The sequence below is a fragment of the Populus alba genome, chromosome 12, assembly GCF_005239225.2.
Source record: "Populus alba chromosome 12, ASM523922v2, whole genome shotgun sequence".
NCBI lineage: Eukaryota > Viridiplantae > Streptophyta > Magnoliopsida > Malpighiales > Salicaceae > Populus > Populus alba.
In genome coordinates, this window is record NC_133295.1 from 1782393 (window position 1) to 1795364 (window position 12972).

Below are 12972 nucleotides of genomic sequence, written 5' to 3' on the forward strand. Positions count from 1 at the left end.
GTTCATTAGTATGGAGCCCTGAAAGTATTTGGCAAACAAAGTCACCATTTCTGTCTCTATCAGCGGAGGTTGCACGTTGATAGCTTGGTCACGCCACCTTTGAACATAAGCCCTTACGGACTCTTGAGTTCCTTTCTCCATGCTAATCAGACTGGTCCTATCAGGAGCAATCTCTAGGTTGAACTTGTATTGCTTTAAGAAAGCATCAGCCAAGTCTGTCCATTTCCTGATCCTAATATTGTCTAACCTCATATACCAACTGAGGGCCGATCCGGTCAGGCTATCCTGGAAGAAGTAAATTAACATTTTGTCGTCGTGGATAACCTCTGCCATTTTGTTATAGTAGGAGCGGAGATGGGTCTTCGGGCATTCCATCCCAGTATACTTAACAAACTCCGGCACTCTAAACTTCTTTGGAATTACAATATTAGGTACTAAACATACCTCAGCGGCCCTAATTGGGTCAAAAAAATCATTTCCTTCAATTGCCCTTAGCCTTTCTTCTAGGGCAGTCCACTTATCATCTCCTTCATGATTAGAGAATTTAAAGTCATGTGGATCTTCGTTTGTTAAATCCATTGTAATAGGGATTTGGATGGGCCGAGCAGGACTCTGCTTAGTTGGTGTATTTGCCCCTATGTTTATAGGTGCGACAAGGATTTGAGCTGCTGCTGGTGCTTCATTAGGTTGAGTAGATGTTCCCTTTCCATCTCTGGCTCTCAATATTTGCTCTAACATACGGGTTAGGTTTGCCACATCATTCTGAACTCCTTCAAGTTCTCTTTGGTACTGAGATTCGGGTTGTGACCTTCCTTCGTTTTCCATTCTTGCTCTTTGCCGAGTGTAGTGGACTTTGGAAGGGGGACCTATGTTTCGCGATCTGGAATGCATATGATAAATTAAAAACAAAAATACGTGATGAGAATGTGATGCATATGTAATGTGTATATATGCATATTTTATGAGCTGATTCATGACTTTCGTAACCTTTAAGCAAGATTTCTGAGTTGACCCGATTACCATAAAGGAGGGTTTGCCAAGTTCTTATCATAGTGGTTTACCAAACCCATTAAGAAAGGAAATACGTCATGGACTTCTTATAAATAACAAACTTGCTCATACAAAACAATAATGGGAAAGAGAGTCCTATACATTGCTACCTCTAAAAAGCATTTCCTCTATTAGCTAAATCCCCAATAAAACAGGCCATTGCCCCCATGTATTCTCGATACTTTGAAGCATCATTTCCGACTTGGGTGGCTTGTTGTTGCAACCTTTCTGCATAACGGGCTACTTGCTCAACCTGTTTTTCCATATGTCTTATTCTGGCATGGAATACGGTGTTATCTTCGATTATTGCTTCGTTGTTGGCTCCTAAGGCTTCGTTGCTTCTTTCCAATACTCGCACCATACCCTCTGATTGTGCCAACTTATCTCTTGTTCTTTGTAGCTCTTCCTTTTCGATATCCAGCTCTGCTATTTTGGAATTGACTTGAACTGCAAAGTTGTCCATGTAGTCTTGGCATTCTTAACGCTCTTGCTTAGCCTTACTCATCTCTTCTTCCATCTCGAAGTAGTGGCTTCTCAACTCCCTTAACTCTTCTTCTCGTACCTCGATCTCCGCTTGTAAAGCCCTCATCCTTCCTTTTGAAGACTCGGCTCTCTTCTGGTAATCTTTCATGTCAGACTCAGCGGCCATTCTTGCATTTCTTTCTTCCTCTAGCTGCACCATGTATTGAGATCTAACCTTCCTTTCTTCTTCTATGTCGAGGTTGGCTAGACGATTCTTCTCCTTCTCAACTTCTATTTTCTTTAAAAGAAGTTTCCTTCCCTTCTTCAAAGAATCCATCGTCTCCTTATCAACATTCACGCCTTTTGTTGCCCTCTTAACCTTAGCCAATTCTTTTTCTGCTATCCCATTCTTCTTGACCAACTCATCATAATCAGCTATTCGATTCCTTAACTCAGCCTGGACCCCCGTTGTTATGTCTTCAGCTACCTCAGCCCTTTTCTGCCATTCCTTTAGAGACATTAGCTGCTTCTCTTGTTTTTCTAACCGCTGATTCAAGAAAACCCTCATCGTATTTTCCTCCTCTAGCTGGTTCTCTAACAATTGTTGTCGCCCCTTACTTTTGCTGAGCTCTATTACACACTGATCTAGCTGCTTTATTAGATCTTCTTCATCATCCTTTCTTTTCCTTTTATGTGTTTCTATCGCTGCCTCTGACTGTTCTTGTGTAGAGAGACCCTTTACTTCAGAAAAATCCTCATTCCTCCAAACTGTATAATTATGGCTGAATGAGGTTTCAAAACTGCTTCCTTCTTCTCTTTTCACCTTCACGGGTCTTTCCCAATCCTGTCGGATAAGCTCCATTTCTTTGATGAACGGTTGGTGCTTGAATAACCCAATGAAATCAGCTAAACCCAAGGTTCTTGGCGTATATTGCATTCCGCCTAACTGCCTTGTTACGAGGGCGGGCGCATAGCTGATGTAACCAGTTACACCAATTAAAGGAACCCATATCTTGCTTCCGCAACTCATTATGCAAATAGCGTTGTTCATCCATGGTGCTTTCCATTTGAAGTTGCTACTTGGCAATGCTGCATACTTATCCCTCCATGCCTTCTCATCCCAATTCTTCCAAGTCTCATCTATGGTAATCTTTAACGGTCGCAAGTCAAACCACCAAAAGTTGTTGAAGATGTCTCTTGGTGCTTCGATATGACTGATTATCCATAGGTACAACATAGGGACGCAGCACCTCATAGCTCCTTTTCCATGTGTTTGGCAGTGATTGAGAGATAACATGGTTTCCCCCAAGATGGCTGAGGAAGGATTGATCCGGTCATGCTCATATTCGATGAAGACACTCGCTGCTTCTAAACTGATGACCCCAGTTTCAGAAGGGAACAACACTAGCCCAAAAATGGCGAAGGCCACCAACCTATATCATTCGTCTCCCAACTTGCCTTCTTCGGCATTTTTCTTCATTCGAGCTTCAATGACCTTCCATTTAAAACCCCCTTCAGCACTTCTACACTGGTTGATCTTTCCTAAGCCTAATAAACTAACTACTTCCGTAGCTGTGTCTTCAAATCTGCGTCGGCGGTAGATTCGGCAGCTGTCATTTGGAAAATCCAGGATTCTCTCATATTCTTCCAAGGTGGGCGTCATATCGATGTTTCCAAAGGTAAAGCATCGATAACTGGGATCCCAAAAATTCAGAAGGGCTTTGATCGTCGCTGCTTGTACAGGCAACTTCATTATTTGTGCAATCCTCCCATGTCGCCTTTCAAACAGGGTCTCGTCAACATATTCCATGATAGGCAATAACTTTCCTAAATCGTTTACCATGTGATTTACCTTGGTAATGCATGGTAACCCACTAGCATCGATTCTTGGGCATTTTCCTTCGGCAATCTGAGCCAACTCAGACTCTTGTCCATATTCTTGGAAAGAGAGGTATTTAGTCATGATTTCAGCTCAAAACCTGAGTTGATGAATTTAACCGTTAATCGTGATGCAAATGAAAATAAGATTCATAACCTAAAGACAAGCTCTATTTATTAAGTGAGAGAGGGTAGTTTTTCTATCTGGTCTCGAAGGGTCTCATATCTGCCCAGTGACATTCTTCGTAAAGAAGTATGGGGGCGTTGCAAGGAACAGTTAAGACACGTATGCCCACCATTACCAAGCAGGCACTCAGATATGAGTTAGGTGTTTCACGCATTTAAACCCTGACCAATAGTCTTAGGGTAAATCGTTAATTCCCCACTTAACTTAAAGCTTGTGTGTGCTTTTCAAATTTAAGGTAAGTGATGCATGAAACAATTATATACAATGCATGAATAATATGCGTAAAATAAAAAATAAATACGCAAATAAAAGGAAAGGCATATTAACAATAAACACACAAAAAACCAACAAATCAGACAAAAACAATGCTTAGTCTACAACGTCCCCAGCGGAGTCGCCATCCTGTCGCACCCCTAAAAAATCAAAAAATTAAATTGAGGGTTCGACTGGCGAATTTTTTTTTATTTTTGGTTCTTTGGAGTCGCCACCTAGTATTTTAGTCACTAGGAACCTAACCGGTCTCAGAGATCGGGTACGGAGACTGGTTGCGTAAAGGGAAGGTATTAGCACCCCAAATACGCCCTACCTAAGGTAAGCTGCATTGTTTTATCGTCTGATAAAAAAAAAACTAAAGTGTTATTGTAATTTTAGTCGTTGGTTTGTCCATGGTTCAAGAAAAATCCTCCTCAATAAGAAGGTCTTTTATCTTATCGGGTAAAATCCTAACCGTTCTAACGTCTATACCAAACTTTATTGATAATATTTAGGAATACGTTTTACGTATAAATTCGTAATCCCAAATACTAAAAGAAAACAAAAAAAAGGTTTTTTAGCATTTTTGAAATATTGGCCTAGTTCTCATGGCTTGAATAAACTGGTTATTAAAGCCAAAATGCATGTTAATATATATATTGTTTTGAAACTTTCTTTGTTGTGTGAAAATATGATGTTATAATATATATATATATATATATATATATATATATATATATATATATATATATATATATATATATATATATATATTTGGAGATACTAGGCCGTATTTTAAAACAAAATTTTTTTTTTGAAAATATTATTTTTTTATGCTTTGACGAAAAATCGGGGTATTTTAATACTGAGCTTGTATCCTTACGGTATAAAAAATACAAACCAATATTAATCCACTTTGCTAAAAATATGCAGAAAAATCAACAATATTTTTAGGGACTTTTTAGAAATTTTTTTTTAAAAGCAAAAACATTTTTTATTCTGAAAAATCTTTGATGTTTTGACGAAAACCGGGTATTTTTTAACACTGGTTTTGTATCTTTACAGTATAAAAATACAAACCAAATGTATAAAAAACAACAATATATTTATATGAAAAGAAAATAACAACAATTTTATTTTTAGATTTTTTTTTCAAAAAAAAAAAAAAGTATATATGTATATACACATATAATAATAATAATATAATATAATATAATATATTTATATATTAAAAAGGGGCCGGACCCCGCCCTAACAGTCGTTGGGCCGAACTCGGCCCAACAGGTACTGGGCCGAACTCGGCCCAAAAACTAATTAACCTCGGTCTGGGCCAGATCCCTCTGGCCCGGCCCACATAACTCTGGGCCAGACACAATCTGGCCCAGAGAAAAATAAAAAAGAAGCACGGGGGGGAATTAATTTTCCCCCCCCGCCTCCTGCATGCAGAACGATTCTGCAGAAGGCAAAACTGATATATATTAACAAAAAAAATGCAGGGGGAGGAAAGGAGGCGTACCTGGTGCGGTGGAGGAGGTGGTTTGCTGGCGGGGCTGCGGTGGTGGTGGCAGTGTCCTAGCTTCACGGACGACGGCTTCTCTCTCCTCTGTTACAGTGTTTCTCTCTCTTCCTCTCTCTCTTCTTTTTTTTTCGCTTTGTTTCGGGGTTCCTCTCTTTTCTTTTCTTTTTTCCCGTCCCCCGTTCTCCCTTTTGGTTCTCTATTTATAGAACCATGGCGCGACTTCGACGTGGACCCAGGAGCGGGTTGAGGAGCGGTTGTCGGGGAGCGGCGGGCCTCCCTCGGCTTCGGCCACGAGGCGGGTTGTCGGCCATTGTTTCTGTCGGTGGCCCACCGGCGTGGGGTCTCTGTCGGTTGGTAAGAGGGACCTGCAAAAAGAATAAAAAAATTACAAAGTTTTCCTTCTTCCCCGCTGTAATGTTCGGGGGGAAGAAGACAGTGAACAGTGCCGTTCAAAACGGCACCGTTCGGTTTCCCTCCTTTTTAAAAAAATTTATTTATGCATGAAACGGTGTCGTTTTGGACAAAACGCGCCGTTTCATTTAAAAAAAAAAAGGCGCCAGAAACTTTGTTTTTAAATCAGTCCCTAATTTGTCATTTGTTCTATTAAGTCCTTCAATCGAGTCCTTCAATCAAGAATAAACTTCAATTGCGTCCCTGCCAAATTCGGTCCCTACCCCTATAGTTGGCCGCGTTTTTCACTTTGGTCCTTGGCCTCTGATTTTCACAATTAAGCCCTTAATTGATTAAAAAACTTCCAATTTCTTCAATTAAGCCCCTGAAACAATTCCAAACAGCCCCCTCTATCTTTGCGCCTTCTCCAAATTGGTCCCTGGTTTCGGATTTTCACAATTAAGTCCCTAATTGGCCATTAAACTTCAATATTTATGCAATTAAGCCCCTGATTTGACCCAATAAATTCCTAAAAAATATATTTTGGCCCCAGAACTTAAATTTCTTCAAATTAAAGCCCAAATTGACTTAAAAATCAATTTTTCTTGCAATCAAATCTTCTATAAATTCAAATAAAAATCCAATTAAGTCCATAAACATTCAAATTTGGGCTTTTCTCTTCAAAATTCAAATTTTCCTTCTCAATAGGGCTTTCATCCTTCAAGAATATACTGTTAAAAAAATTCAATCCTTGTATTTTTAAATTTCTTGACCAATTTTCTGACTGTTTCCTGAGCGCTTCTGTCTCCTGTTATTTTTTCTACACTCTTTTGGCTATTTATTTTATTTTTATGGGGACCCAAAAATGGGTTACAACAGTGCTCAAGAAATTTCATTTCTCAAACAATTTGTTTTTTATATAAAATGACTTTGGGGTCAAGAAAAAGGACAGATCAAGTTGTTAGGACTCAATGTTGTTGTTTTTTTTGTAAGTTTATTAATTTTCATAATATTTTTTTATTTATATTTTTAAATTATTAAATTCATAATACCTTGAGTCTTGAAATTTTTTTGTTTTTTAGAAATGGTTTTATCAACTTAACATTTTTTTTATATTGAAATAAATGTAGGACAACTTACAGCGTAGTGCACCTATATAGTATTATCTACTGTTAAAAAATGTCAATTCTGGAAATTAATTGTGCCGTGTTTCCAACACTCTTGTATAGTCAACAAAGGGACCACTTACTGGATAGCATATCCAGGTTCCGAAGACAGACCAAGTTGTTAGGACTTAGGACTCAAGGTTGTTTTTTTTTTTTTTAATTACAGAAACTGAATGAACAGAAGAATCTAAGATTGGTTTGTCTATAAATACTACTAAGGGTTCCTTTCTTTATTTCTCATCTCTCCCCAATCGTTCAGCATTCCAAATACACTTTGAATCCTGAAAAGCCAACATGAAGTTTTCATTATCCCTCACTCAATTTCTCTGTTCCATTTTGTTTCTCTTCCATTTTCATACAACAATTTCATCATCATTCTCCTCAAATTACTCCTCTTCTAATCATTTGTGTGCTCATCACCAAAGTCTTTCTCTCCTTCAATTCAAACAATCCTTTTCCATTAAAAATTCTTGGCTAAGTCATGGAAAGATGCTTTGCCGATATCCCAAGACAGAGTCATGGAAAGACGGTACAGATTGCTGCTTGTGGGGTGGGGTCACTTGTGATGTGAAAACCGGGCAAGTCACTGGACTGAACCTCTCTTGCAGCATGCTTTATGGCACCCTCCATTCCAATAATTCTCTCTTCTCTCTTCATCATCTTCAGAAGCTCGATCTCTCTTTCAATGATTTCAACTCCTCCCATATTTCTTCTCGGTTTGGCCAGTTTTCCAATCTGACACATCTTAATCTAAGTTATTCCAATTTCGCAGGCCGAGTTCCATTAGAAGTCTTCCGTCTCTCCAAATTGATTTCTCTTGATCTCTCTGGAAGCTACCATCTAAGTGTAGGACCAATGTCTTTTGACAAGCTTGTTCGAAACCTAACCAAGCTTAGAGAACTCGATTTGAGTTCAGTAGACATGTCAGTGGTTGTACCCAATTCCTTGAATCTGTCTTCTTCTTTGTCATTTCTTTCCCTTGAATATTGTAGACTGCAAGGAAAATTACCATCCTCAATAGGAAACCTTAAGCACCTCCAGCATTTGGATCTTGCAAACAACAATTTTACTGGTTCGATTCCATATGATTTTGGGCAACTCACTAAGCTGGTTTCACTTTCTCTCTCTGGAAACGACTATCTAAGTGTAGAACCAGTTTCTTTTGACAAGATTGTTCAAAACCTAACAAAGCTAAGACATCTCGCTTTGAGTTCTGTAAATATGTCTTTGGTTGTACCTAATTCCTTGACCAATCTGTCCTCTACTTTGTCATCTCTTTCCCTTTTGGGTTGCGGATTGCAAGGGAAAATCCCAGGTAACATCTTTCTCCTCCCAAACCTCGAATTTCTCATTCTGCAAGATAATGAAGGCCTCACTGGCTCTTTTCCTTCCTCCAATGTGAGTAATGTCCTCTGGTTGTTGGTCCTTTCTGATACAAGAATTTCAATTTATCTAGAAAATGACGCCATCAGTAATTTAAAGTCATTAAAGTACATGATACTTAGTAATTGTAACATTGTTGGGTCAAAACTAGCTCAGTTAGGTAATCTTACATGGCTCTTTGAATTAGACCTCTCAAATAATAATATCAGTGGTCATATTCCATCTTCATTTGGAAATCTTGTGCAGCTTGATTCCTTGGATCTTAGTTACAATAATTTTACAGGTCAGATTCCATCATCACTTGAAAATCTTATGCAGATCAGTTCCTTGGATCTTAGTTCCAATAATTTTATAGGTCAGATTCCATCATCACTTGGAAATCTTGTACAGCTCATTTCCTTGGATCTTAGTTCCACTAACTTGAAAGGTCAGGTTCCAGATTCTTTCGCTAAGCTAACCCTACTCGTATATTTAGATTTATCAAACAATCAACTCCAAGGCCCAATCCATTCTCAACTAAGTACCATTCTAGATCTATACCAATTATTTTTATATGGTAACTCACTCAATGGGACGATACCATCCTTTTTATTTGCTCTCCCTTCTCTATTCCATTTGGACCTTCATAATAATCAATTCATAGGCAATATAAGTGAATTCCAACACAATTCATTAGGATTCCTTGATTTGAGCAATAACTCCTTGCATGGTCCAATCCCAAGTTCAATTTTCAAACAAGAGAACTTGCAATTTCTTATTCTTGCATCCAACAATAAATTGACATGGGAGGTTCCTTCTTCAATTTGCAAGTTAAAATCCCTTCGAGTCCTGGACCTTTCCAACAATAACTTGAGTGGTTCTGCACCACAATGTTTGGGAAACTTCAGCAACGAACTCTCAGTTTTTCATCTAGGCATGAACAATCTCCGGGGCACTATTCCATCAACATTTTCAAAGGGAAGTAACTTGCAATATCTCAACCTCAATGGCAATGAGTTAGAAGGGAAAATACCATTGTCTATCGTCAACTGCACAATGCTGGAGTTTCTTAATCTTGGTAACAATAAGATTGAGGATACATTCCCCTATTTCCTAGAAATGCTTCCAGAGCTAAAGATTCTTGTTCTAAAATCCAATAAACTCCAAGGTTTTATGAAGGGTCCGACTACTTTTAATTCCTTCTCCAAATTACAGATTCTTGACATCTCTGAAAATAATTTTAGAGGACCATTACCAGAAGAGTTTTTCAATAGTCTTGAAGGAATGATGAATGTCGATCAAGATATGTTTTACATGACGGCAAGAAATTCGTCTGGCTACACCTATTCCATAAAAATGACATGGAAAGGGTTGGAAATTGAGTTTGTGAAAATCCAAAGTATCCTCAGAGTACTTGATTTATCAAGTAACAGTTTCACCGGTGAGATTCCAAAACCAATTGGAAAGCTTAAAGGACTTCAACAACTCAACCTCTCTCACAATTTCCTTACAGGCCATATCCAATCATCATTAGGGTTTTTAACCAATCTACAGTCATTAGATATGTCTTCGAATATGCTTACGGGAAGGATTCCTGTGCAGTTGACAGATCTAACATTTCTTGAAGTCTTAAACCTTTCACAAAACAAACTCGAGGGGCCCATACCTGGTGGGAAGCAGTTCAACACGTTTGGTCCAAGCTCATTTCAAGGAAACTTGGGTTTATGTGGATTCCCAATGCCAACAGAATGCAACAATGGCGTGGTACCACCATTACTGCCATCAAACTTTAATGAAGGAGATGATTCAACACTGTTTGAAGATGGGTTTGGATGGAAAGCTGTGGCAATGGGGTATGGATGTGGGTTTGTATTTGGAGTCACAATGGGTTATATTGTGTTTAGAACAAGACGACCTGCATGGTTTCATAGGATGGTTGAACGTCAATGGAATCTGAAGGGAGGAAGAACAAAGAAGAATGCTCGCATATATGGTGCAAGAAGAAATTAAAAAATGCATTTGGATTATCTTTTGATATTTTCAGTTCTTATTAGCAAAGTTTGTGTTAGACTATCTTTTCTTTGCTATTTCATTTGATAATTAAGTCTAACATTTCTAATTCTATGAGTATAGAACTATAAGTATTCATGACTATAGTTATATGTTTTTTTTTTTATTATTGCAGCACAATTTCAATGAAGGTTTTACCTCACGAGATACCAAGTAGAGTTGATATTGGAACAACAATAAAGTGGCAGATTCATAGTACTGGATTTCTGTTGTTCATTTTTTTTTTTTTTTACTTCTATGAAAAAAAGTCAAAGAATGTTAATGTATGTTGTAGTTTATATTAAAGTACTATAAAATCATGCTTTATATTACCAAATCAATATTAATTAGTAGAGAGAAATAGAACAAAAACAATAAAGAAATTAAGAACAACAAATATAATTAAATTTCTTTAAATGTATAAAAAATATTTTATAAGTGATAATACTAGTTTTGAGACACGCCAAAATGAACTGGTATAGAAAATTTTAGTATCAAACGAAGATTTGGAATGAATTTCAGAACGGTATTGTAAACCTTGATTTGAAGAATCTTATCCACCTACCTTATCATAAAGCTTCCTTCACATTACACTCCTGACCTGGAAATAACAAATATTTCGGTTCTCAATTCTCTCTCTGTTCAAGCACATGGAGTCTGAGAGACAATGGTAGGGGAAAAGGGACCTTATTCTGCAGTAGCACTTCTCCTAGTCTTCCAATCTTCTTGGTGATTTTGCAGGTTTTGTTGCTGAGTTTAAGGCTTTTAGGCCTCTAGGAACTGTGTGTGTTGTTACTTATTTTTAATCCTCATATTAAAAAAGAAATATTCATAAAAAAAACAAAAAATAATAGCAATGAGAAGAAGATATCCAAGTTTAGAGCAATTGAGGAATGAATTAAATAGTTCAGAAAGAACAAGAATTGTGCTGTAAATGGTGCTAAAATTCAGGGGTCCAATTACAAATTATCCAGGGGCTTGATTATAAAATTGTGAAACCCCAAGGACCAAATCAAAAGATAGAGGCAGAATTGAAGAAAGGAGCGTTAACAACCAACAACCTCACATCTTCGTCTGTCTCAGTTACAGGTAAGTTTCATACATTCTTCCCCCTTTGCATTTTAATTACATAGGTACCATGCATCTTTATTTATAATTAACTTCTTCCTGTATAGGCCTGCTGGGTCCAGCCCTGTTACATGGACCGAGCTGGACCCAGTCCAAAAAAAATAAAAAACAGAGAGATTAGTGGTTTTATTGTGTATTCATTTTGTGGTTTGTATTTTTTTTATAAAAATATAAATTTGATATATTAAAATACTTGGTTTTTTTAAGAATTGTGGCAAATATATATATATATATATATGAAAAATAAATGTTTTATTTTCATACATACGACTAAGTTTCTCAAAGATAAAAAATATATATATTATCGTAATTTCATACAACATAGAAAATTAAAAAATATGTCTTAGCATGTATTTGCGGTTTTAATAACAAGTTTATTAATGTCACGAGAACTAAGTTAATATTTCAAAAAAAAAAAAAATTTTGTCTTCCTTTTTAATATCTACGATTACAAACTTACACGTAAGACATATTCCTAATATTAAATAAAAATTAGTTTTTTTTTTTTGCAATGATTAGAATGGTTAGATTTTACCTTGCAAAATAAGAATCTCCTCATTAAGAAAAGCTTTTCTTGAATAATAGACAAACCAAAAAAAAAAAAAAAACACAACAATACCTTAGAATATATGAAACAATTAAATAATACAGTTTATCTTAGATAGAGTGTGCTTGTGATACTAATATTTTCTATTTACGTAATTATTTCTCGTACCTGATCTTTCAGACCAGTTGGCATTCTTAATAATCAAAATACTAGGTAAAGACTCCTATTATATTTATATAAAGATAAAAAAAAAAAATCCTAGAATTCTTATCTCCCTATTTTTCCCTATTTTTCCGGGATACCAACATTAAGAGTGGATGCTATCGCCTTGACACCAGACATGTGTGATACTGTGCTTGAGAATAATCTGCCCCATAAAGATCCATTTGATCTGATACTGAAGAAAGGTAAGCTATTGTAGTCTTTGTAGAAAAAATTAGTGGTGGTGATTGATAATAAGGATACAAAGAAGATGAAGATGAGTGTGAACTGATTGAAGGAAGTGCTATTTCGAAATTTGGCTGTGGAGTTCGGTAATTGTTCAAAAATGAGCAGAAGACAGCTTCTGCCCCTTGCTGTGCTCCACTTGAAGTTGATTGAATGCTAGCAAATAGGTAAATGGGCCTTAGGCGTTGTGGATTTTTTTTTTTTTTGATATTATCCCTCTCAAAGATCTGAACCTGTGGTTCTAGTTCGAGGGCTTTCTTCCATATGGATATTTATATGGGATCCATTTGTTTTGTCCCTTCCCTTTTCTCACAAATTTAATGATATCTTACTTCACGCAAAACTATTACAAAAAGCTTGTCAAAGTATACTTTTTCCATGTGTGTACTTGGACAAGCTTTTTGTACTCTAATCATTGAGCCTAAACATGTTTAAGGTTTGTCTCATGTACCATGTGATATTAATATTGCGTTTGATATGAGATTAAAAAATATAAGGAAAATGTTGAGGTGACAAAATAAAAAATGAAGTGTAA

At 36.7% G+C, this 12972-nt stretch overlaps 1 protein-coding gene across 1 annotated transcript; it reads left to right on the forward strand.

The window, feature by feature from the left end:
* The first annotated feature begins 7126 nt into the window (after positions 1-7126).
* LOC118035921 (receptor-like protein Cf-9 homolog) lies at positions 7127-10469 on the forward strand. The gene has a single exon (XM_073403549.1). It carries the CDS (start codon positions 7199-7201, stop codon positions 10274-10276), a length of 3078 nt encoding a protein of 1025 aa, XP_073259650.1. The 5' UTR covers positions 7127-7198; the 3' UTR covers positions 10277-10469.
* Positions 10470-12972: the final 2503 nt, after the last annotated feature.

Excerpts from the sequence above, each read along its gene's own strand:
- LOC118035921 (XM_073403549.1), top strand. The coding sequence starts at position 7,199 with ATGAAGTTTTCATTATCCCTCACTCAATTTCTCTGTTCCATTTTGTTT.